The sequence below is a fragment of the Clinocottus analis genome, unplaced genomic scaffold (genome assembly GCF_023055335.1).
Source record: "Clinocottus analis isolate CAN_PGR_092001 unplaced genomic scaffold, fCliAna1.0.p SCAF_1, whole genome shotgun sequence".
Classification (NCBI taxonomy): Eukaryota; Metazoa; Chordata; class Actinopteri; order Perciformes; family Cottidae; genus Clinocottus; species Clinocottus analis.
The window spans coordinates 22,083,051-22,110,099 of record NW_027175820.1 but is presented as its reverse complement, the minus strand read 5'-3'; the positions used below and the strand labels follow the sequence as shown (position 1 = coordinate 22,110,099).

General features: G+C 41.9%; 1 protein-coding gene across 1 annotated transcript in view; it reads right to left on the bottom strand.

Moving 5' to 3' along the window:
- Window positions 1-26,597, bottom strand: part of trip4 (thyroid hormone receptor interactor 4) — a 73,086-nt gene extending 46,489 nt beyond the window's left edge. The window contains exons 1-11 of the mRNA XM_068573639.1: window positions 26,448-26,597; window positions 25,354-25,535; window positions 25,061-25,191; window positions 24,639-24,857; window positions 24,453-24,531; window positions 24,257-24,362; window positions 23,887-24,102; window positions 23,675-23,801; window positions 23,357-23,550; window positions 23,091-23,215; window positions 22,854-22,945 (exon numbers count right to left, since the gene is read on the bottom strand). Of these exons, the coding sequence (XP_068429740.1) occupies window positions 22,854-22,945; window positions 23,091-23,215; window positions 23,357-23,550; window positions 23,675-23,801; window positions 23,887-24,102; window positions 24,257-24,362; window positions 24,453-24,531; window positions 24,639-24,857; window positions 25,061-25,191; window positions 25,354-25,535; window positions 26,448-26,527 (1,551 nt within the window). The 5' untranslated portion in view covers window positions 26,528-26,597. The remainder of the gene's footprint in view (window positions 1-22,853; window positions 22,946-23,090; window positions 23,216-23,356; window positions 23,551-23,674; window positions 23,802-23,886; window positions 24,103-24,256; window positions 24,363-24,452; window positions 24,532-24,638; window positions 24,858-25,060; window positions 25,192-25,353; window positions 25,536-26,447) is intronic.
- Window positions 26,598-27,049: the final 452 nt, after the last annotated feature.

The following is a 27,049-nucleotide window of genomic DNA, read 5'->3' as shown; positions in this document are numbered from 1 at the left end:
ATACACCAGTGAGTGATAAAATATGTAAACACTCAACGTTGTTAGACATTGATGAGGACCTGAAAAGAGCCCCTTGATTCCTCCAACCAAACCACACACAGCGATTCCAATTAAATCACGTCGCCCAGTGAAGTGCCGCCGCCTCCGAGATAGAAAATTCCCCCGACGGCCAAAAAACTATGTGAGATTTAATGGAGGTCAAACGAGATGAAGGTTGCGGGTCCAGGAATGTGCTGTCGTGGGATAACTCCGGCTATGTCGAACATTTTTATTATCATCGTCAGACCCTGTGAAAACTTTTAAAAAGGCTTGTTGTGAACAACCAAAGGTTCTGTTTATATTCAACATTGTGGCATCCGCAACATTCCTATCAACTGATTTATAAAAAGGTATGTTTTCTATCACGGTTTTATAACATTTTATACTTTAAACTGCTGGTCCAAATCAAGATATTTCAAGAGTTAATGTTTGCTAATTTATCATTGGTAATTTTTCATTTGCCGGATTAATAAATAATGAAAACAATCATCAGCTGCAGGCCTATGTAGCCGGTGTTATTTGCAACACAGACCCCCAACTGTAACACATAAATGAGGCCACACACAGTTGCACTGGATGACAAATTATTTCATGATTTTATGGCGATGAACATGGTCGCTGTGGTCTATTTTGAGTCAAGTACAAATATTCAGTGGTTCACCAAACGTCTTATTCATTCACATCTGATAATCCGAGACATGCACTATTTATTCTCTGCTGAAAAGTGAAAGGCTTTGTACATAAATATTTAGCCTTTTTTAAATAAATAATCTCTTTCTCACTCTTGACACTCATTAGCACACATCTAAGACAGCGCTCAGTGGATTTAGTTTGTTGTTGACAGGAAGAGAAGTATAAAATAAACTCTCTACCACAATATGCATATTGTGATAGAGAGTGAGGTCTATATGCAACACCTTTCAGTAAACAACTGAGAAACCATTGTCACACTTTCCTCCAATTAACTTCAAAAGGAAGAATACCTTCTTTTAACAACGAGCCAGAGGGCACATGCGTTTGACCGACAACGTGAGGATCGATCCGGTGAACTGTTGCAGTTCTTCTCAAACAGCTTGCTAAGGTAAACGGCCTAATTGAGTCTTTGTTTTAAATGTCGATGTTAGACAGTTGGAATGGCACTTTAATCCGGAGTAATTTAGCATTGTGTGCGTTTACTTTTAATGAGCTATTCCTCAACGTCATTCATCATTAGATTTATATCAATCTCAGAAGCCATCGGCTGTCGGTCTGAAGGCGATGAGCCTCTGGGGGCCGAGGAGCTATATATCTGGGCTCCAGTGTAACCAGCAGAGAGCCGGACCAAGACTTCCTTCTCAGTTTTCTTTTCTTTCCAGCAGCTTGTGATGCAAGACTGGAGTTGGATTTGAGAGACGACCTTTGACCACATTGTTTCTTAAGCAGACAGTTTACAACCTCATTTTAAACCAATAAAAAGCTAAATCGTAGCTGGCCGATAGCCGGTAAGTTCTAATAATTGCATTTGGGCCGATGCGTTCTCGTCTTTGGCTTTCCACACAAACTGTTGAGCTGCGTTCAACCAAAGCCCTTAAACATGATTAGTTAATGCCTCTCCGACTACAAACGGACACCAGAAAGCTTCCAAGACCAAAATCACGTTCAGGTACAGATGCATGTTTTAAATTATTTACACAAAATTGGATATATTTCTATGATTTACCACGAAATGGTTTGGAACAAAAATGACTTGTGTGCATGTAAATGCCAAGAGACTAAATTTAAAGTCATTGGATCGAATGTTTGCTGAACTCATACGGATTATTTTTCAACGTTACATTAAGGTGTCAGCCTTAAGTGTGAAGAAGCACCCTTGTCACTTTGACGTAAAAGTCACAGCAGTAATATTACTACGGGACACAAGTCCAAATTGAATGCTGTCAGATTAACGTAACGGCTGAACACAAGTTCAACACCAGAAGGGATCGTCTTGTTCCGCCTTTAAAGGTCTCGGTAATAAATCTAACAAGCCAAGTTTGTTGCAGAGATCAATCTTTTCTCATGGTCCATTTTATAAAGAGATTTTCCTCATGTGGACCAGAGGAGGTTGAGTAAATAAAAAAAATAAATCCTACAACCAAAGTAATAACCGTACCAATTCTATTCATGCAAAAATGAATTATTGTTAAGGAAAAAAAAGGACCCTGTTGAACAATGACGATAAAATTACATTGAAACCTTGTGAACGTTGAATAAAATGAATATCCATCAAAATGATTAAGAACATCCCGACTTAACTTCCTGTCATTCAGTGCTTGTGCATGTTCGACTTCATGAACGCAGGCGGGAAGAATTCGGAGAAGTTGTTGAAACTTATGTGAGAGGAACATTTAAGTGAAAGATACGCATGTCGCTTCAACAGCAATGTTACGTAATCACGTGTGAAAAGGGCTTGCGTTTGTGTCCAAGTGGTTATGAATGTTTCTGTGGAGGTAATCATATAAGAGAATGAATAAGAGATGATTAAAAAAAGGTGGAAAGTAGCCTCGTTTGAGATCATTCCATAAAAACCTCACGGTGCACAAGATGGCTGTAACGTCTGAGCTACTCAAGGAAACAAAATGGTGGCGGTCTTGCTAAATTTAGATGAAACGAGCTGCAGCCGGGGTTCGAGGGTGTTCGCGTGAAACGCCGCCCGCCTCTTTCATCCCGCCATTAGCTAATTAGCATTTAAAGCTGTTGAATGTGCTGCTTTGCCTCGCTACCTTCCCCCCACCTAATTGTTTCCATTCCATGTTAATCAAAAGGGCATGAAACATTGTGCTTGTGTGACAAGCGGGGTTTTTTTTTTTGGTTTTTTTTTACAGCCCTCTACATTCATCAGGAAGGATCTAATGCAGTCGGAGTGGACCTGCTTACAAATGCAATTAAAGTTGAGCTCCTTGAGAAACGCAGGCAGGGAAATTAAAGAAATTGCTGAGTGGAATTGCGTGGAAACGCCACAGGTGAGAAGGACCGGTGGGCTGAATTCAGTTTGAAGGTGATCCGAGTCGTTAGTGAGCATCCAAGGTCTGGGTTGCAGCCCTGGGGCATTCTGGGTAGAGAGGGACCAAATGTGTTTGACAAGGGAGAGATCTGAGGGGATGGTTTGACAGGTGCATTAAAATGCCTCCGTGTGAATCGAGTGTCGCTGGTCGGTGGCTTCGGGCCAACTCACTTAGTGTTAGAAGTCAGACAATTGTGAGACAAGCGCTCATAAAAGACACACACAATTGGCTTGTGTTCAACCCAGAAATGCAGCCACTGCATGGCTGGCTTTAAAACTGTTTTTCAGGAAATAGATACAAACACAAATCTCAACCGTGCCGGCGCGCCAACTCACGATAAAATCTAGTTATCAATCATGTGTTTTTAACAAAAGGGCATTTAGTTTTTAATCAATTTGTGTGGGCAGAATATAGCCACATGGTTGCGTGATTGGCTTACTCGGAGGAAGAGGTCAACATCATGGGGAAATAAGAGAAGAGGGATCCCACTCGTGTCTGAATGGTACATTTGAAGCTCCCACCAGCAGCCAGTTAGCTTAGCTTAGCCTGGAAACATCTCATCTCACCATCAAAAACAAGAATACGAGTATTTCACATAATGTGTAGCTGCTTAAAATATTGTAAACCAAATGTAGTCATTCATTTTACGCATGCAGACTGTACAAATATTGAGTGTTTCATCACTTCTTCTGGCCAGAGAATAGAAAAGCCGTATTTACACAAACAATTTACACTGAAGCGTCATTTATTTACAGGCCAGACATGCTGCAACACTTTGATTATTACGTCCTGAGACGAGTAAAAGGAGGCAACGTGCTGTAAATAAGTAATACTCAACACGTTGCGACGACAGCCCGGCTGAATGAAAGACCTACTGACAAAACACGAAAACAGCGGGAAAAAAAAGGAAAGGAGGCGAAGAAATTCATACAGTTTCACAGCTTCTTCAGAGACCGTCAATTCAATAAACTACCCACGATTTAATTTGCTGGGTTCAAGCCAGAGGGGATTCGACATAATACCAACTGTAATAACATGAAATTAACAAGTTCATTGGAAAAAGTGAAAAGGGGGCGGCTGGGCAGAGGCTGCTGGAAGTGAGCCATTGGCGATGAAAAATAACAGTGGCTCAGAGGGCAGTAAGAGGGCACAGTGGTCCTATTGCTCTCGCCACACATCCTTATAATAAAGAAACGTGCTGAAGCTCCGACTTCATGAGCCTTTCATCAGCTTCCCTTCTTCCGACACGTCATCTGCCATCCATATATTGTCCTTTTCATTTTCAGCACGGCCCAAAATACGACGCGTCCCGACCAACATTTGATGAAAACACCATCCATCTTAATAAAAACCAACTAATACAGAGCCAGGGTTTGACAGCAGGAACACAAACCTTTGAGTCCAAGCTTGTCAAGTAACAGCTCGACAAGCCAACACTGTTCCCTCTCCTCTCTACAGTGTCTCGCTCTCTCTCTGGCTCTTTTCAGCTGCTGTCGGCAATTAAGGGCAGCAGAGACAAGTAATCTCCTTCTGGGCGACAGGGCCAGACCAGAACAGGCATGTGGAGTGGGCTGTGCAGTCGGGCGGGTGGGTTGGTGGGAGGGGGTTGGGGGACGGCGAGCCTGGCCCCAGCCTCAGCTCTAGCCAGGCCCTGCTTGGCTGCACTCAATCTCAGCCCAATAAAAAGCCCTTCATTGGCAGGGTGCAACTGAGCCAGACGGGCTGGGAGCATGTGGCTTTTAAAAATGAGGAGGGTGGAAGAAGGGAGGGGGGGAGGCAGGCGGAGGGGGAAAGAGGGAGCACCAGCGAGTAAAAATGAGGGGTATGATTCGGTAGGAAAGACGGATAATAAGAGTAGAAGGTGAGGGAGAAACCACAAGAGGCAGAGATTCAGATCGATAGGGAACTGCACAAAGCCAACAGTGCCTTCCCAGAAAAGGACACTTGAGAAACACTGCTTAGCCAGATCTGTCAGGGCTGGTTTCACCCTGGGAATGGAGAAACAGATGGGTTGTTCTCCAAGCGACGGGTTTACATGTGGGCGGTGACAAGGGTGTTTGTTGGGAAACCGTATGCAACGGCAAGCGTTCGCCAATCGTTCTTTAATCTACTGTGGTCACCAAACAACACAAGCCGGTTTCTGGCATTCATCAGCCGCTCAAACAAATGCAGCTGCCCTCAGGAAACACGGCACTGGAAGCGGCCTCTCGGCCTTTTTGCACGCTCCGCTGTAAGTGTACAATTAGTTTTTCCATCGATGCACAGGGCGAGAGCGCACGCAGACAACACAGACGGCCAGCGAGCATATTGTTCGTGTATGTACGTATATGTATGTATCAGGCTTCAAAACAACACAATCTACTAAATTAACTGCAGCCGACGTCCTCTCATTATGAGTCGATTAGTCTTGTTGACTGTTTTGCTATGAATTGATATTGTTTAACACCATCATCTTGGAAGTTGTAACGGTGTTAATGCACACGTCTTGAACGGCTATGTTAAGACAAATGTGTCTCATTGTGTCTCAATACATGCAGCCGGCATCGCACAGTCTCGACGACGAAAAAAAAACAAATTTGTGCACATTTGAAGTCTCTATTTCAGTAACGAAACGTATTGTTACACCACAGACTGTTCATTTATTGGAGAATGGCTATTATGACAGACGGGCCTTTATTTCTAATTCCAAGTTGTAATTCTGCGTTTTCCTCGGTTTTTTTTTGTGTAAGAATCCTCCCCGTTTTCTTGATTTCCTGCCATCTGCTGTTTAATGCTGCAATGCAAACTCATTCCTCCATCTGTTTCACATCAAAGGCCTTGCAGCAGTTCACGAGAAATAATCTTTTCACGTCACATTTACTTTGAAACATCTTCACGAAAGGCGACAAAGAAGGGTTGATCGGAATGAATGAAACCAGTGAGAACAGCGTTTTCTATTCAAACGGGAAAACGAGCAGCGACCGTAAGTGAATATCTCGCGACGCCGCTGTTGTGCTGATGGCAGACGTGGCGTTCAAAGATAAATTGGAGGAATTTATTATACCTGCCACGACAGCGCACGTCGTCCGAGCACTCATGTTGTAATTTACTGTATTTATGAATTCAATGGAACTTAGTTTGACGCCCCTTTTTGGTTTCAGATCTTTCCATCCAACCGTAAAATTGCACTTTGTGTTTCATTTGCACAATATTTAATAAAACCACTGTGCTCATTGTTGTTTATCTGTGTAGTTGAGATTCTGGACTGAATGCTAAGTCAGAGATGGTCGAGGGAGCTCGATAGATATTCAAAGAGCAGCTCAGATGGATGGAAGAATTTTGTTTACTGTTTTGAAAAAAAAGAAAAATGGGAATAAAGAGACTTAACTGCAAGATTTAAACAGATCATGTAAACCACATTTCTGGCAAACAGGCAAAATACATCATGCATGTAAATGTGGTCAAAAAATTAGATTAGATCAATTAGTTGATAATCAGAACAATTATTCACAACCATTTTAGTAATCGATTCATTGTTTTTCAAGCATAAACGCCATATTTACTGCCCAATCATTCCCAAGTCTGAGCTTATCATGTTGGACAATTTGCTGCTTTGTATTAGTCAGACTTTGTATTTTATTAGTTGGACCATACACAAGATCCTAAGAAGTCACTCTGGGTTTTATTAAAGCGTGATGGCCACAATTGTCTAATATGAGTAATTAAGAACATAACTGGAAGAGTAATGGATCGTGAAAATATAGGAGGAGTTATACACATCCGTTGCTTTTACATGTTACAAGTACCCTTTTATTATTCACTGCAATTTGTATCTTTAGCTGCAGGGACGTCCACATGGCCGACATTTTGTCAGACACCTTTAACAACCCCTTTAAAAGTGGAAGCAAAAGGTGCAAACATATGTGCCCTCGGCCTGTATGGAGAGAGGCTTTGGATCACACTGGTGACATGAACCCAGAGCAGCGCTAATCTTATCCTTCTAAACAGGCAGCTCAGGAAGCCCACTTTGTCTCTTCCTTTAGAGCTCAGACAGACCGAGTTGCACGCTGATGATTAAAAATTGAGCACACTCCTTCACCTACAGAATCAACTGGTGTCAAGTTTGGAGAGTGAACATTAATTATCTAGGAGTGTCCAACGCTGGCTCCTGGATTTCCTACATTATTAATATCCTCAACCCAACGAGAGACATGTCTCATTATTAGAAGCTCAGCATCCGGGGCCACGATTTCCCAATTACTGCCACACAGTCAGCACAACTGGAAGAAAGAAGAAACAAAAACACATTTCCTCTGCAGAGAAAATGCTCCCTGCTTCTAACAAAAAAAAGAAGAAAGGAAATTCGCGTATTTTGCACCGACAAAAGTAAAACCCCAATTTAAAACGTGTAAGTTTGTAATTACTCTCAAAAGTACAAGCTTACATAGGTCGCTAGTATCTAAAAAAATACATACAACCAATGTAAGTTTGTACTTGCATTATTTGTGTATTTGTGTTTAGTTCAAGAACCAACTCTCTGTGTCAGCAATTATCGTCCTCTTGTATCCCACTATTAAAATTCCTTGGGAGACAGAAGGTACTAAATTAATTCTGCTGCTCCGCTGCTTCATAAGCATAACAATTCAGAAAAAGAAAGAAAATAAGTTGTTAAGCAAGCCACACATGAGCCCTTTAGCCAGCACTAGTGCTGACAGGTGTAGTGAAGTCATATGTTTTTGCAGCGAGATTCACACAGACTTCCTCGCTTAGCTCAGTTCCACTTTCACAGCCATGTTTATGACTTCACCTCCTGCAGTGGCCCTCAGGCAAGAAGAAAACAAGCCAGCCTCTCAGCAGTCAGACAGTATTTTATTTTTTTTTAAGACTCAACAAGCGAACTGCTGGAACTTTCCAAGGCGCAGGCAGGGTTTCCTCTTGTACTCACAGTTAAGCTTCTGTTTGACGAGTGCTGGACTCTTAAAAAACAAACCAAAAAAAAAACGGGTTTCTAAAAAGGGCGGCGGCATCTTGCAACAATATCCAAAAACACAGAGATGACGAGAAAATATTATGCAATGTCTAATAAACTGGTTCGGAAGTTACAAATAGCAAAATAAGTAGATGTTATTTTCATACATAAGTGGAAGTATCAGACAACCACACTGCAAATTATAGAAAATCACACAGTCAAACCCTTCTACTTAGCGTGTGCACACACACACACACACACACACACACACACACACACACACACACACACACACACACACACACACACACACACACACACACACACACACACACACACACGCACACACACACACACGACAATTACCATGTCTGCTTTCAAACCTCCACTTCAAAGAAAAAGTTCCAGGGAATCTGAGGCATTAAAACTACTTATTTTCCACCACAATCTGCTTTTATCGATGCCACAAATCCCGCTCTCCTTAACGCCGGTGCTGTCAGCGGGGACGGGCTCGTATTTTAAGTCGGGTAACAAACCCGCTACACGGTGGGCATTTAATTTCATAACGGGGGAACTGGAGAAGGACGGGGGGAGTTTATGAACGTGTCTGTCTCTTAAGGTGAATGTTTGCTTTGATATCCTGACACATGGGGTACAGCCCCCCCCCCCTCCTCCCCCATCTGTGTTCACTCAGCCTCTGTGGGAAACAACCGTCTCTTCCCTCCTTCTCCAGAGACTGGCAATGAGCGCGGCTTGAGAAAAAGGAGCACAGAAGGAAGGCTGTCCCTTGATTATTATCAAAGGCGGGTTTTAGGTTTCTCTAAGCCCATGGGTTAGTGCTCCAGCTCACAATAGATAAGATGATCCGACTGATACGTTTCCAATGGGGAACACAGTGAACTGTTCGACAGGAGGTGTTGGATAGAAGCTCTTTTTACGCGTCCTTTTCAATTCATGCTTGTCAACTATTTTTCAGATTTCACGGATATTTCCTCGCACTAGTACGGTCCCGAATGATCTCCGAACAATGAAGACCTTCAGGAAATGAAGTACGACAACTGCTCCTAGATTTACATCTTGAATTTCAAAAGCAAAAAAACGGGTGCTTGGTTCCAAACAGAGGCAGAAGAAGAAAAAAAATCTGCAGCAGCTTCTCATTTCTAGCCGGCGACTGTCAAATTTCTAAATCTGATCGGACGCAGAAAGGGATCCAGTGAAGCGTCCTCTGACCTCTTCAAATGCCAAGTATCTCTTCAAGTACAGTTCAATTCACACCGCGTCGGCATGAGATGAAACGTTTTAATTGCTAACACGAGTGGACAGCGGACAGTTACGACACAAGCACCAATACCAGTTAACCGTTCTTTACCACAACATATTATTTTAACCTCGTATAAAGACTTGTATAAGCACAAATATCCTTCTTTTGTCTGACCCAACTGTCTAACATTTGTGCGTCTATGTAACTTTGCTTGCTGCTGCCACAAACAAATTTCCCCTTGGGGGGGATGAATAAATTATACATCTATCCATCCATTCATCCATCCATCTTATAAACACCAACTAGCCTCTCACGTGGCTTTCTGAACTGGTGTTGCGAGGAGAGGACTACTCTAATATTCTCCTAGTATCACAGGGACGTCTGGACCCAAAGTGATTGATGAGACGGGTCGAGCTTTTCATTCTGAGAGAAAATAAATATGTGTTCTTCCAAAAAGGCACGACGCATGGACGCAGTTCCTCTGCGATAACGTGCCGATGTGTCTTTAACGCCCGGCCCGGCGGAGGCAACGCGTATAGTTAAAAGATATGTGAAGTGCCAGCATTATTCAACTAATTATGCTGAATCTTATTCTCGCTACACTGACCGCCAGACATTTGAGAGGGAAAGAAAATGATGTTGCATGCAAATCAATACTCTACTTCACACACACGCAGCCTGCCAAAGCATTTGATGGACGCTTGCCCAGTGGAACGTGGCGATAGAGCCCGTGCACTGTGTGCGCGTCAAGAAATCTCACTAAACACGGCAAAGAGATGAAATAGTGGCAGCTGGCAGCGAGGGGAGTAAGACCGCAAATTCCTTATTGATTCTTGTTACACATTTTAATGATGCCAATATTTTTTAATGACTCAATAGCATATTATGTTAAATGTACATTATGCACATGCATACATATACGCACGCGAACCACTGTGAACAGACTGAACACTTTAATTCATCTCCTCGTGCAATATCCACTACGTTGAAGTATGTTTAAGAACTTTTATACAATTTTTGTATTCCATCTGTATATTTAAAATATGCTTTGTACTGATAATCTTTAATTTTGTTCAAGTATGTTTAAGTACTTTTATACTTCCCAATTTTTTTATTCCATCTGTATATTTTTATTCCACCTGAATATTTAATAGTCGTTGTACTGCTTTTCATTTTGTTTAAGTACTTTTATACAATATTTTTTAAATTCTATCTGTATATTTTTTATTCCATCTGAATATTTAATAATTCTTTTAACTGCTAAATTATATATATATATATATATATATATATATATATATATATATATATATATTATTTTTTTTTTTTAATTGTGTTACGTTCTACTGCTTATTTATATTACTTGATTTTTTAAAATCTTATTTACTTGTGAGCAGTGCTGCTGTAATCCTGTAATTTTCCCGCTGAAGGATTATCTTATTTCTTATTTTATGAGTATACATACATTGTCTTTCTAGCTGTATTATGCAAACGTTGTATTACAACTTTAACTTCAAACATAGTGTGTGTGTGGATCCTCAGACCCGTTGTGTAGCTTCACGTTAGCGCCCTTCAGCTCCAGAGTTGAGAGCTGGCCCCAGTGAGTTGAGGGCACAGACAGGGCAACGAGACTTCACCGCAACAAAAAGGAAAGAAAAATCATATTTGATGTTTATTCTGCTTAATCACAGGCAGGTAGTACCTGGCGGACACGGGGAAGACTGAATTCCCGGCTTCCCTCAGCGCGTGTCACTGGAGCCTCATTGAAAATAATGATCACACTCCTCCTGCCATTAAAATCGACAGCCGCTCATAGCGAGGCACGCTCCCCTAATCAAGACATTTACTGAGTGGGACTAATGGCGCTCGTACACTGAAGACAAACAACAACCACCAGCTGAACGGTGAGTGCGACACCCTGCCACCGCTTTAATGGACAAAAGCTCCCGAACCCAAGATACGCCGCGTGAACACATCTGTCACGGACGGTGAGCCGAGAACAATGTGACGTTCTCATGAATGCAACAGGTGAAACGGTGGTTTAGAGCGCACGCATCCGCTGCTTTGAATAAGACGATCAAACATCAGAGGGGAAACTTTCTTTTGGTCGTCGAATTTGATTCAATCTGGAGCTCCGTGCTCGTGTTTTGTTACCGATTTACAAGTCAGACCATTTATGAAAAGGCAGTTGGAATCTTAAAAAGGAAAAAAAAAAAGCACTTGAAACACTTGATGCCCACGACAACAGCTGGCAGCACCTAGCGAGCAGCTTGTGGACTCAACCTCTTGAAATCCCGTTAATGCGTTTCTCCAACCAGATGATCGGAGAAACTTGTTGCCAGTCTCGTGGATTTTTACTTGAGACCGGCAACAAGTCTTTTATTGTCAAGTGAGGATAAATTTTAGTAGAAGTGTAAGCCCAATACGATACTTTTTTCAAATATAAAGCCACCTGGTGTTTGTTATACTGGATGATATTAATGCCAAATAAGAATAACATACATTTCCATAGATTTAATGAAATAAAAAAACAATATAAACCAAATTACTTCTGTATTACTTATTTAAATAAGCCAGAGTCTCTTTTTCCTGATTTCACGGAGATGAGGAAGAGTGTTTATTAAGAAATAAAACTCTATCTCTTCCTTCACAGTTTGGATCTAATTCATTTAAAGTGCTAAAGTACTGTAAGTAAACCTTGTGGGAAACTACTTGACGGTTTACTTTTTTTTTTATAGATTGTTATATTGAAATCATTCCCTAAGCTCCTCAACATGAATAAGCGGTTATAAATGATATCACTCAAAGTACTACAGTTGCAACCGTAGAGACCGCGTGCATCTAACAGTGCAGTGACTGTGTGATCAACACTGGAGCTCATTGGGGCTCAGACTCAACTGAAAGCGAGTCAGATGACACATGTGGAAGGAGACGGTCAGTTTGAGGACACAACTGTTATGGTTTGACCAAGGAAAAGCTCAAAGTGGGTCATTTTAATATTTCTGAACTGACAGAAAATGCTTGAAAAGGGGTCATTGCTTGTGTTCATTGTGATTATTATTCGTGATTTGGATGCTTTTTTAATCTTTCTAAACATGTGCAGTATTACTCTGTGGCACGATGGGAAGGCACCGAACAATACAATTAAAAAAACGTGATCATATTTATGCAGAAAATAAGTAATCATAATTATTATTTTTTTTTTAAAAGGCAAGAAGTTGCAGATTCTTTAGAGATCAAGGACAATAAGGTCTGGCATTCATATCAAGGTCATATGAGATTAAGTTGTTCTCGTTCGATGTATTGTGGTAACGCACAAGCGCTACGTCTGCTTGTGTCATCATCTGGTGGACGATACAGAAGACGATGAAATTAAGGAACAACAACGTTACAAACATTAAAAAGCAGAACGTGCATACTTTCAGGAGCTAGCGTAGCATTGAAGTCACCGCAACAAAGCAGAACGATCACAATGTTCTTCAGAACCGGTCGTATGACCGCGGCAAACACTTCAACGTTGGTTCTGCGCTCGTTCTCTCGCGAAGCCGAAGACCTTCTGGGCTCACGTGGCTGTAAGTGATCTCCACCATAACTTTGAACCGAGCTGACAAACGCACTGCTGCAATGACTCTGCTATAAATATAAAGAGCCGTTATCAGCACCTCTCTGTCATCATCTTGCTTCGGTAAAACAAGAAAAATGCTCCCGAGAGCTGAAACAAAAGAGCCTGTCCAACAGCAGAGATCTGGCCAAGTTTGTTTTCCCCGCCTGACATCAGAACTTTGTACCCAGATCGACGCTTAACTTGCCCAGCTCATGAAAATGCACCAAATTATTTTTTTTTTGGAGGCATTTCTTCAAATTCCCTTGGTCATAAAATCTAAGGATTATGCAAAACGATGGCGCTCAGCCTAAAATAATCACGATCAGGCAATAATGTTATAATTGCTGCTCCGTGATCCCAAAGCTGATCCAAATTTTGTGCAGGCTTCATGTCGTGGCTTATCACACTAGTGCACACCAAGTCATAATGCAATCAATTACCTTTACCATGAGTGTCAGCAAAACCCTGAAATCTGTGTAGCAGACGTGTGGCAAAGACTTGACAGACTCCGTTATGTTGGGGAATCCTGTAAAGGTTTTTTAAATAAGGAAACAAACGGTGGAAGGCGTCGGCCAACTGGAACGGCGCCGATATCAGTGAGCGATATCACTGCTAATGAACGTGATTGTCCCATCTCAAATCCATCAGATTTAAAAATGAAATATCAGAAGGTCATATACCAGACCATAGAGTAACAAGAAATCCAGATTCAAGAGAATAATTTGCAATTTATTCGCAGGTTGTATTTTGTTTTTGCAGTGATTATAATTTGGGAATGAGTCAGACTCATTGGCCTTTTTTTCTTACTTTGCTGCACTCGAAGAAAGAAAGATTAATGGCGCTGGAAGCACAAAATGCCTTCCTCGCCTCCCCCTCTCTCTCCATACTTTCCTTCCCTCTGATGTCGCCAGCAGGAAGTTGCTGAGCAGACATGTCATCCAGCAGAGTACAATTGAGTTTGTAATCTCTGACCCTGCAGTGGCAGAGAGTCTCTCGCTCTCTGTCTCTCCGGTTCTCCCTCTCTCGGAGAGATACTTGTGGTTATACTGCTGCTGGGTCGGGGCCTGGCTGGATAAAGATCTCTTCTCAAATGAACACACACACACACACACACACACGTGTGACATAAAGCAATTGCTTAGGCTTGCCTGGGGAACGCTGGCAAAAACACTCAAAATCAGCTCGAGGTAATGAGTGAAGTAATGTCTGTTCTCACATTTGGATGGGAACAGGCGTTAAGAATAATGATTAAATTGAGAGCTCTTCCAATTCCCGAGTACACTGGGAAGGGAAACGCAGTCGCACACCGACTCTGCGTATGAAGTATACTCACCGACTGCCGACACACAACCTTCATTCTTTACCTCCTTCGGAAAAAAAACAGTAAAACTGGCACAGGCACTAGCCTCACGAGGAGCCATCTTGGGGCATCAACAACAAACACCAGATGTGGAGACGGGAGATAAATGTCAAACATATTGATTCTATGCTTCATTAAAGCTCATTGTGGGGGGTTGAAGTTTGCCTGTGGCAAGGCACTAAATAGATCACGACAATAAAATCTGCAGAGGTCTCCTTTTTTTCCCTTTTTTTTATGCAAACATTGTTTAACACAGCCGAGGCCATTATTTCAAAGAGAGCACAAACTGTGAAGCAGATGACTGTTCCATAAGCTAAAAATAAAGAAAAGGCTGTTCCAGTTACATCTGCAGGGACTTAAAAGAATTGCAAATATACCTATTTAAAAAAACAGCAACAGCTAGATATACTTTATCCTTCCCCATTTCTTCTGTACACGTTATATATCCACCATTCAAATGAGCCGACAATCACAAGAATCAAATGTTACGGCGTGTGAAGAAATGTGTTAGCAGAAATTATTATTAAATAATATTAAATGCTACAATAAACTACATCAAGACTGACCAAAAATGACTAGAAGTGGGTTAACAAACATTAAAGGACTAATTGTGATGGAGCTACTAGTTCTAGTTCTTCTATATGCAGTACATTACACACATGTATCCATAATACAATATGGTTGAATTAAGTCCTTTTCATTTATCAATCTAATACCGATATAAGTATTTTAAAATGTGTTCTTATGTTCTTAGCTGCAATTTTAGCTGCATAACATCCAATATTTGTGAATTGACAAACTACATCTTGAATGCATTATAACTAAACCTGCTAATGACATGTAATGTCTTTACATGAGATCTTCTGGTTATCTCTGAAGCTTTCGTAGCTCGTCTTCTGGAATATTCAACATAAGTCAACTCTGTGACATGATCAGCATCTGCAGGTTTATGTTTATGCTCTAAAAGGACTGTCCTGGAGTAATGACTATGTCACAATGACTAGGACTAAAAAGAGCAATATCGATCTTTTTTTCCTTCAGGACAAAGAACATGGATGTTGAACCCGTTTAGCATTCAGACTAACGCTTCGCACAGCGTGGTATTCAGTTACCTCTCTTTGAATCTAACTTATTTTCATCAACACTGCTGTCCTTCAGACCATCAAAGGGAAGCTGCCTGAAATAACTTGTGTTGCCTTTATCTTTATTTCAAGTCCCTGTGATCCGCGTACAGCGAGGCGAACAAGTCCTATTAAATGAGCAGAACCAACTGGAAGAGAGATGATATCGGGGGAGCTTCACTGACAGTTCCCTCAACAGCAGGAACTGTGTGCCATTCAAAGATGTGGTTTAAGGACGGCAGTGAAATTCTTAACAGTGTAGCAGAGCATTTCAAGTCTGGCAGATGGTTCTATGTATTTTTCATGCTGTTGAAAACCTGTGACTGAGGTTTGGGTTGGTTGTCATCTGGTGCCTGGGGACTCTGGGCTGAATGCATTCTCCACACCACTGCAGAATCACATGATGTCTGACCTCTCTGTCATGGCAAACTGCCCAGCAAGAAGAAGAAAAAAAAGGGAGGAAGAGGAGGAATGCGAGTGTGTAAGAGACAGAGGGTTTTTTTTTTTGCACAGAAAGAGATATAGCTGAGAGAACGATCTATAGTTGCGTGCAAATGTGCAAGTATGTTCACCGGGCATAATCTGACTTCTCCACGAACACGTTGAATTTCACAGCCCGGACTTGTAAAACATACTGTGTAGAGAAAGTGTGTGTGGGGAGGGGGACGCCCTGGGGGGGGGATATGAAGATGGAATGATGTAGGGGGAAGGGAAGAGGAAGAGAGGGAGCAGCCACTGCTATGGATTTGAGCAATGTTACAGAGGGAAACGGGGAGGAAAACATAGCGTCGCCCGATTTACCTTCCTTTGGAATGCCTCCAATATATCCTGAGAGTGTGGTGAGTGTGGTGTGCGTGTGTGTGCGTGTGTGTGTGTGTGTGTGGCATGCTCGCAGGAAGGCTTTCAGCATATAAATATCACATTACCACACAAGGAAACGCAGGCATCAGACCGAGCTTCCAGCCAGCCTAACAAGACTGGGAGCTCCACTCTGGAGGTCAGAGGGAGAGCTTGCACAGATGGAATTCCACAGAAAGCAGCACTTATTTTAACAGATAAGTGGCTAAGCTTGCAGCTATGTGATGTGTCACAAGCCTATGGTTACTGTTATCTGACATGTGCTGGTGTGCATACATCTACGGAGGTGCAGTGTAGGATCGCATTTATCGCATGTACAGTATATTCTGAAATAATGGGGTTGAATATGAACTCACGAAGAAGCGGAAAGTGAAAAAAAACAAGAATTAACTGGAGGTTATTAAGATAAAAGTCTGAAATAGGCATCTGAGTGCTGATGCAACGACTGAGATAATAGAAACAGCAACACGGTTTAGGATTTAAATGAAAACAATGCTCAAGTTAGTGCAGTTTGGCTTGGTCAAAAAATATTTAACTGAATAAGGAACTTCTTATTTCATATGTCACATTATATCCAGACTAGACAATGACAGCATCGTCAAAACATATGCAAAACCAAATATACTCTTTTAGAAAAGACATTGCAAGCTTCATCTTATTGGTTGCATTTAACTGTATGCAATGAGACTGTCTTAAGATGAGCAGATGATACTATTACATATACTCTATGGAATAAAAATAGATATACATTTTTGATGTATATTAATTCTGAATATTTTAAACGGTTTCATTCCTCATTTCCCACATTATAGACACATCTGTACCAGCTGCTCTTTCTCACCTCTTATAACTATAATGTTTGTGTTGACATTGGTGTCCGCTCATTTAGGAGTTTCAGTTGACAGGAAAATACTTTACGGCATAGTATGGCGATATTTTGCGTGGCGATATTGTAATGTTACACGCCGAGAATCGATCTTTTATTTAATCAATTCTAAACTTTTTGGTCCTGAAAGAATGAAATCAATTAATTTCTTTATTGACAATTTTCCTTCGGGGACAATTTGCAGTTGAAAAAAAAAGGTAATAAATCGCGATACTCAACATATCGCAATAATATCGTATCGGGACTTCAGTATTGTGATGATATCGTATCGTTATGACATCGTATCGTGGGACCTCTGGTGATTCGCACCTCTCGTTCACAATAGTCAAGTTACAAAAGTAAATTAACTTAAACGCTGTTGTGCTCAAAGAACTATTAACTTCATGTCATTTTCAAGATTATTTAATTAAGTTATTTTTTTCAAAAGGTCCTAATCTAAAGATGAAAAAAAAGGGTGATATTTCTCTTATAGTTTCAGAGAGAAGCTGAGGAAAAATCAACATGCTACAAAAAAGATCCACTCACAAAGCGCTCTACCAGCTGTATGATGCAAACTCAAATGAGGCTAAGAAACGTTCCCGGGTTGCAGCAGAACACATATGAATGGAATGTGGCCCCCGTGTGTACTGTTGAGAAACCTGGGTTCAGACAACCATAGCAAACGAAAACATGAAAGCTGGACATGCCAAATATGGCCAGTGTTACCACCGATAATGCCTCAGCAAACAAGAAAGCCTTTCAGAAGAACTCCGCATGGGTCCTCTGCTTTGGGCACAACATGCACCGAGTCATTAACTGGGGCCCGAGTATATAGATCATGTGTCTGGAGCGCTGTCGAGGTGGAGAACGACAGTGTCTGCTTTCAGCAGCTCACCAATGGTCCGACAGCTGAGGAAGAAACCACAAAATTAGCAACTGCCCGAACACAAAGTGATCCGTAATTAGCCCACACGCTGGGACTCAGCGTATGAAATTGTCTAGAGATTTGAGGAACAGCGGCATGTCGTCTTTTCAGTTCTAGCTGATGATCAGAAGAAATGGCACCTCGTGCCTAAAGATACAGACATCATAGTCACTGACGGTGTAAAAAGAGGTATCGAGCCCTTGAAGCCTTTCGTGGAGAAAAACTACACTCTCTGCTCTGCCCTGTCACGAAGTTGAAAGATATTCTCACTTTTGACAGTTTAGGAAAGTGACAGCAACCTAAAATGTCAACTTAAAGTGAATATTTGAGAAGATCTCAGACAGATATATAGATGGGAATCTGCACCCTGTACCCAAGATTCAAGGACAGTTGTGTTATCTTAAGAGAGGAGAATAAACAACATTTCATTGAGAATGTCCACTTACTTAAAATAGGAGTACAGTAAGCAAGTAAGCAAACACCCTCCAGGTGCCAAGCAACCATCAAAGAAAACCAAACCAGAACTGAGGGACTGTTAACAAGCTCAAATGGGGAACATAAAGAGGATGCAAAACTGAAAAAAATAGTTCAAATATGCATTAACTTAATGCAGAAAGAACCAACTCACACGGTTGCTGAACAATTAGAAGCCCGGACATACTTATAACACGCAGATGATGCGGTTACATACAAATATTGTATACAGATGATACTGTAACATACTTTTACTGTACAAATGATACCGTTACATATATGCGGCCAAAGTTGCTACATGCCATATTAATGCCAAACAAGACTCGAACGGCTTAAAGAGCATTTAGCATTCACTGCGAATAACATGCAAGAATCTTAAGTATTCAACACGATTAAGGGGATTGTCGACGCAGATCTGAACGCTTTACAGATAAATGGAATCCATCCATTCTGAGACCAGTTTGAGACCAAACAATATGGTACAAGGCATGTCTCAAATATGCGTCTCTCTGATATGCATAAGTGCCAGGGGACCTGCTGTATGTCAGCCTTCAATAGAGCCGAGGTTAATAAAACATGCTTATCTGGGGAACGCTAGGCCGCATTGCTGTTCAAAAAACCTCTGAATGTGGAAACTTCCAATATTGCATTACTATGTCAACATTTCATCATCTGGGAATTCATAGCGTCCTTGGATTAGATAGTGCATGAGCACACACATACACATGCACACACACACACTTTGCTTTCCTGCCCTAGTAGTCATTTCATATGAATCAATACCGCTCTGAACGGCGACTGGGCTCGCTCTCGGCACGCCTGTCCAAAAGACAGACTAGACCTCTGACTTGTATTCACCGAGACGTGTGGCTCTGCAGCTGGCGATATGCTCTTTGCAACAGAGGAATAAATCAGACCCTTATTTAGAGTGTGGATTGATCCAATCAATTCTTTCACCACAGGAGTGAGTTGATGGTGGGATTCAAGCTCTGTGTGGGGGCGTGATGTGCCTTCGCCTGCGCTGTGAACCATTTTGTAAAGCGAAAACGGGTATGTGCATGCGTGGATAAATGTTGTACTCAAACCGTAGTCGTGCTTCATTGTACGTGCAGTTTTAAAACATTGGACAGCTGCGTGTCATTTGTATGTGTAAAGTTAACCATCTGCAGCCTACACGCCAACCATAAACCTGCTTAGCTTGGCCGGGGCTCTCTGCTCATCCTTTTTAATTATCTGGCTCTGCCTCCTCCAGCTAAAATCTGCAACACAACTGCCTCTCTCACTAGCATCCCCCTGCCGTCTGCAGTCCGCAGGTCAGGCGTACATCTTCAGCCGTTGCCGAGTGAGCACTAAGGGGGGGAGGAGGTGTCGGGGGTGGAGAGACAGAGCACGGATCATAATGGCTGGCCAATTATTAGTAGAACGGGAGCTGGGGAGTTGGGAGGAGTGAGAGATTATGGGGGGGAGGTGGGAGGGATGGATCAATACACCAGTCAGTTTCTAATGAGGGGAAGAACTGGTCCAAGTCAAGCAGATGGAAATCCTGCACAGCCTGGGGTGGTCTTTCTCCAATGTCTGTCAACAGGGTATTAGGTTTGTGACGTCGCTTTGTCCAACAGCGCCCCGTCTGAGGAATGACTGCCATCACACCGGAGCGCCGATATTCAAATATTTACATTTACCGCATGCATAGTGTTTCTCACACGCTCTCCTGATCCACCCACTTTCCATTTTCTATTATTTCATACATCACTAGGGGCAGATTTAGAAGAGCCTGAATAATAATGGCTGTCTGTCGTTCACCAGCCCCCTTTTAAACCACCCACAACTGCCAGCAAAGGGCAGTAAATCCTACACCTCATCCACTCCCCCAGCCCGGCAGCTCAGCTGTGTGCTACTATGCAATCACAGAACATGCACTCCTCTGCTTTCATAAAAGGAAGGAAGCTTAAAATGCCAAAGCAGCAAACAGTCTCTGCTTTATTTTCCAAAATGGTGACTGGAATAAGCACCAACCAACTGTTCAGCACCAACGTTATGTCTTTGGCACCGTTGTTCTTCTCTGGTTGCTTCACAATTTTCTACATCTGCCTTTCTTTTCCTTTTTTCTGAGGGGCCCTTGTGTTGGGTGGGGGTGTTATTTATGGCTGCTCTGTGCAAGTGGACACACATACACACATACACACGCACACACACACACCCTTTCACAGGATGAAAGGGCAGTCACACTGCCTGCAAACATGATTTTACAGCCCTGGGTGGAATGAGTGGTGGAGGAGAGAATGAGGACAGAGTACAAAAGGGGAAAGCCCTTAGATTTACAGGTCCCGGCAGTCAGAATGCAAACCATGTTGCAGTAGACATTAGTAAAGCTGATTTCACCCAAACGCTGACAAATAAGACATCCGTCTTTATGGAAGAAGACACATATGTTGAAACATGTGTGCAGAGATGCACGGACATGCAACTACATGCTTTTTACGTGGCTGTTTTTATGAGATAAAATTGGAACAGAAGACTTGCGGTTTCTAAATGCGATGCGTTTCAGTATCTCGTCATCTCATGAATGCATACAAGTGTATGTGTTCATGTGTATGAGTGTAGCTTTGCAGGGTTTGAGCATGTTTGTTCAGTGTGTGCTTTACACATTTCCCTGTTTATGCAGTTTTACTGTAGACTGGATGTATGTGTGCAGGTTTCTGTGAGATAGGACAAGTGAAGCATGTAGATGTTTATGCATAACGTCAAAAATAATGACAAGTGACTGAGACAAGAGTGTGTCTTTGATTAGAGATTATGTTGATTTGGCTAAAAATAGATTGACACAGTTAATTATCATATCATTGATGGCTGCTAACAATTGACCAATTGCTATTTTTGCAACTGGATTGATTAACCAAACATATGATGTACTGTAATATACTGGGGAGAAGAAATAAAAGAGACGAGTGGACCTCAGACAGTCTCTCCTCAAGCCAGAGGCAAAACAGGCAAGAAGAGGATGGCAATGTAATTAAGTTAAATGTGCTCCATTGAGTGCAAATGGAGGAGCGACTCTGTATACACATGAAGGCTTAATGGGGAGTGGGGTGCATTTTCCAGTTTATACTTGGGACAACTGCAAATAATTAAATCAATTTGGGTGCTAAAAATCTCTAGTTAACAGTTTATGGGTCCAAACCGGCAGCACTACTGCCAACGGAGCACCTCCACGCTTTGCCGCATCAAATATAGAGAGCCAAACCAGAGTCCTCGTAACACTCTGCTTCAGGCTGGGTTTAGCTAGAAGTGTTCATGGAAGACATGAAATGAAAAGTATAGAGAGCAGCAGTGCACTCTGTTGATTTAGTAGTAATCTGAGGGCGTTCTTTGCTCATGTCTCCTGCAGCTCGACGATATTGTGAGTATACTTATTATAAAATACTACAATTTAAAATATGCCCCTTTTGCTGTGAATGTATGCTGCGAAAACAAAGCTGACTGATACCAATGTAATAGCTGTATATAAACCATTTTGGTGGGAGGTAACTGGTATAATGAGGGCTTGTGTTTGTGCTTCAGTGATTGTTGCTATGGTGCATACTGCCTTTAGTGGGGAATACTGTAATCTGCTCTGGTAAAATAGTACAGTCTGACCTCTGCTGGTAGGAGAAGATATTGCAGCAATCTGTACACACAAAATGCTTGGTTGACTCGGTCAAATACAGTGTTTATCAGTAACACTTCCAAAATACAATATTAACTACAACAACAAAAACAATACTAATACAAGGAAAATGTCTTATGATCGCTCGAACACATAAAACTGTTGGTTAGATATCATTAATTTTGTTCTTATCTGTGGTCTTGGAAGAAATAAGCCTCTGGATGTCAATAAAACCACAACACACTATCAAAGAGTTCTGTGTGTCAGAATCGCGTGCAATTCTTTACTCCAATGCTATTATTTCATGATGAAACTGCCTCCAGCTTCCAAGGACAGAGAGGCTGGGAAAGCTGAAAGGAGGACGCTGAGACTTCTACTAAGTCAAATCCTGAAAACAATAACAGCAACACGTCTTCCAAGTCAGCCCAAAGCAAATAACACATGGTTGCCAGAATTTTTGGATCACAGATCAACCAAACACTGAACTCAGGAAAATAAAATCCTTAAATTCACATACAAAAGTATCACAGCGGTGTTGTGGCATCATTTCACATGTTTAGTCAAGTCTTTCTGTCCATAACGTCCCCTTACGACGACAAACAGCCTAGTTTCAGACCTGAATTACCAGAAACATCTCCGATTTGTTCGGCAATTAAATTAAGTTTTAGTAGTGTGAATTTTCAATGAACTTTAGCACTGGCATTAAACTCATAATTATGTTTTACCGACCTGCTCGCTGAACTGCTCCTGAGGCAGGCAGTCGTTCACATTGACGCAGCCCAACAGGCAGCCGGTGGGGTATTCTTTCGGAAACCTGGGCTCTGCACGTAAAACAAGAGCAAAGATCCACTTACACAGTCATACCAGACTTTGTGGCAGCAACATGACTTTAATTAAGGTGCTGCAAGCAAAGCATCCAAGTATTCAGTCTCATTATCTTGATTTTTCTGTGTACAGGTTGTGTACCTTTCTTGTACACTTGCCGGTACATGGCTTCCACCTCAGCAATCTCCTGAGGAGTGGGCGTCTTGGCTGCAGCAGCAATCCAAAGACGCCCCCGATGGGACGTGTACCAAGTTCGCCCCTCAACCCTACAGACACACACACACAAACCACAATGTTACCTCGGTTTTTAGTGGCTAGACTCCTGAGTTTTAAACTGTGCATTTTTAGGTGAATGCTGCAATTTGGTTTATCTCCAGAGCTCATTCGGGATTTAGTTGTCTCTTTACCTCTTGATGCCTTTGACCAGCAGTGTGGCCCACGGTTGGTGCATGCTGAGGCACCAGCCCCCGTCAGACATCTCCTGCAAGTCCTTGTCTTGGAGCCGCAACCTGTGACGTTCCTCTCCTCCCTTGTCCTCTTTCGAGCTCGTTCCCGGCTTCGGATTTCTCTTGTTGCTTTTGCTGCCTCCAACATCCACCCACTGGGAAGTGCATTCAATCAACCCATTTTACTGGTGTTTTCAATTTAGTTTCATAATGAATACCAATGTAGAAGTGTAAAAGTACCACAGTGTGACACCATTGTTACTTCCAGTGTAAACCTACCTCTGGTGCAGACTGCATTATGTTGGGGTTGACCAGCTCTCCGAGGGTCTGCCTTCCACCTTGTCTTTTAGAGTACATGGATTCGGAAGGCGAGTCGCTCTTCATAGCTTTGAGGGTCTCATCCAACCTAAATAGCAAGCGTTTCAAAAGGTGTTAAGCACGACGACACAACACTGCCCTTGCACCCTCGATTCAGAGTCAAAATATCTCACTTGTTGTAGTATTCGTTGAGGTTGCTTCCTTCATCCAGCACTTGTCTGCCAGCAAAATCCAGCGTGATCTTTCTGTCCTTGCGAGAGGCGTGCCGAAGTTCTCTCAGCTCCTCTTCCTGTTTCCTCAGCTTCTCTCGCTCGTTGGGTGACAACCACTGATTTGATTCAGTGGCAAAGTAGTCAGACTCATCGTCCAGAACCTGCGTTCTCCTGACACTGGAGTTTGAGGGGACGGTAAAGAAATAGGTAAGTGTTACGCTTACCTTCTGCAGTAATCAAAATGTCCTGTTCAAATGTTAACACAGCACACACAGCAATAAATCGATCGACTATTGTGAAGCTTTTATCTGGACTGTGTGGTTTATGATACCTATTCTTGTCATATTCCAGCAGTTTTTCTTTGTGCTGCAAAGCCTTCTCCAAACCAGCCTTCATCTTGGCCTCTTGGTGAGGGAGATAATCTCTTTCTCCACCGTCTGTCACCAATTTAGAAACAAATTCACAGGATCGATCCACACCATTATAGATTTTTGTGTTTTATAATTTGGACAAGTTTTGTCTCTCACCTCCCATCAGCTTCTTTCGCAGTTTCTGGCTTTTGTTGGAGTCTCGTTGCAGGATCTCCTGCTCCTCTCTTGTGCAGACCTGAATCAGAAAGAAAAAAAAAATCAGTGAGTTAAGAATACTACGGATTTTCAGTACACCAAGTACATTGAAAAAAAAAATCCCAAGAACTCAAAACTCTTATGTACCAGGATTCCACAGAAGAGGCACGGTCCTGAGCCCTCTTGCTCACATACGATGCGACCACAGGTGATGCAGTTGTTTATAAGGTTGTGCTTTTGGGCAAGGCACTCGCAGGCATGTCGACCTGAGAGTAAGATGGTCGTCTTGTCTTGGCCCTCTTTAGCATAGAGATTGACAAACTTACTCTTCTTCTTTGTTGAAGAAGAAGAGCTGTTTTCTTGGGCCTGAGAAAGTAACAAATATTAAGAGAGGAAACAAGAATGGAAGGAATAAATAGATTTGGTAAACAGACTAGCACAACGGTCAAAATGAAATGGATAATTTACAAATAAACGTATTGGGTTGCGTTATTGTACTAAAAGCATGAGAACTATATTAATAAAGTAAGTGATAACAGAACGAAAGTTTAGGGCTGATGTGTACTCACCCTCATCTGATCAATAGGGGTTTTGACCACCTCGGGCTCAGGCTCCGTTTGGCTCACAGTCAGCACCTCCTGTTTGTTACGGCCCTTGCGTTTGGCCTTTTTCTGGCTGTCTTTGGTCATGTCTTGCGATTCTAGGAATGGAGCGCAAATTACTTTCGACAAAGACTGTGTATAACGCATTTGAGATCAATTTTGATATCTCGGTAATTACATTTCCACTCAGAAGAAATTTAATCATTCGTACCTTTATGTAACATTAAAATACATTCAATGGCAGAGATCAGACGGCCTACCTGGTGATGAAAAGGATTCCTTGAGAAGGATAAGACCTGAGGTATCTGTGGCCTGACGTTGAGTCTTCTTCCATCTGCTGATGAACTCATCGATAAACTGTCCTTTACGCCCATCTGTGCCCTGCAGGAGATCTCCCACATACTCCTCGATCTCTTCGGCATTTTCGATGGATAGAATATATCTGGACAGAAGGATACCATTTAATTCAATATGTTTTTTTTGTCAAAGTGGATGTGGGAAACTGTGTTATTTTATACATTATTATATTTGTGTGGCTTCGATCAAGGTTTAAAGGTCTGTTTGTTTATTACTTATGGGTACTTTATGGATTTCTCCCAAACCTTTAAGGATTTTTAAATAGGCCTAGTTTGTAAGGTATTTCTTTTCCACTCTTAGTACAACAGAGCACTATTGAAGACCTGTTTCATTGTCCTCAATATTGTTTATATATATCATTTTGTCTTTATGTGCTGGGTAATAATAACTAACAACACAGATGTCACACAAGATGTCCCTGTGCGTCTATGGAGATACACTTTACATAACGTTGAACACATGCCACATTGTTTCCAGGCTGTTAATTTAAAATATTTGTTTTATTTGTTTCTGTTTTTTTGTTTAGTGTCCTAACCTTATAGCTCATGACTTCAGCAAATCAAAACACGTAATCTGATCCTTCACACGACACAAGCAGCAGAGATACAAAGTTACATCACCTCCTATGTAGCACTTCGAAAAAAAGTGGATTTAACAGAATGACAGGCGAGTGAGGAAATGAAAGCTCAGGTTGACTATCAGCTAATAAAAATCTAACACACCTGTATGTATCCCGGTTACTTTTACAGCTGTAAGGCCAACTTATTGAGCTGTATAAAAGGAAAGCGGTACATTTACCACACTGTCATTGACACATCGACGACATATTGTATTTAATCACACTGGGTAACGTGAACACAGGACATCGCAGCACGAGCTAGCTAGCTTTATATGTTTTATCTCGCTGACTTGCACACGTTAGCTTGTTGGCTGTCGGCACTTCAACTGACGTCATATTCGTGTTTCTTTTCGCTATTTTTCTGAAAACGTTACTTACTGGACGATGTCTTCACACGCCTCCAACCCGAACTTGTGGTGTAACTGGTCCACACACCACTGCAACAGGGCCTCGGACATGTTTACCGAGTAAAGAGACCCAAATCAAACGGAGCGAGTAGCGGGTCAAAGCAAAACTGAATTAACGTGTTTCCAGTCGGAGACATAACAAATGCGCACACAATGAAAACGGCTCCTTGGGCGGCAGCAGAGAATCCGGTACGGGGGGAAACCGAGTGTTGTGGATTAAGGTTCCGCGACTTCTAATCGTATCAGACGGTTGAGAAATAACTATAGAGCATCTTTGACTTCACATAAAACACAATTTGTCAGGGAAGTACGATAATGTCTATCTCCAGGTCAGTCAGACTTGAAACTGCACTCATTTATATTTATATATATTTTTTCATCAGTGAAGGGTGTACTTGTTAAAATTAGTCACTAGGTGTCAGTTTTGTAATGCAGAGAAATACAGGTGCATTCAGACAGGATCTGAAAGTAACGTCATTTGAAGTATTACATTATTTGGTATTTTCTACGCCAGAATTCAAAATGTCTCATGAAAACTTCTATGGGTTGTTCTTTTCTTGAGTATTTCCATTC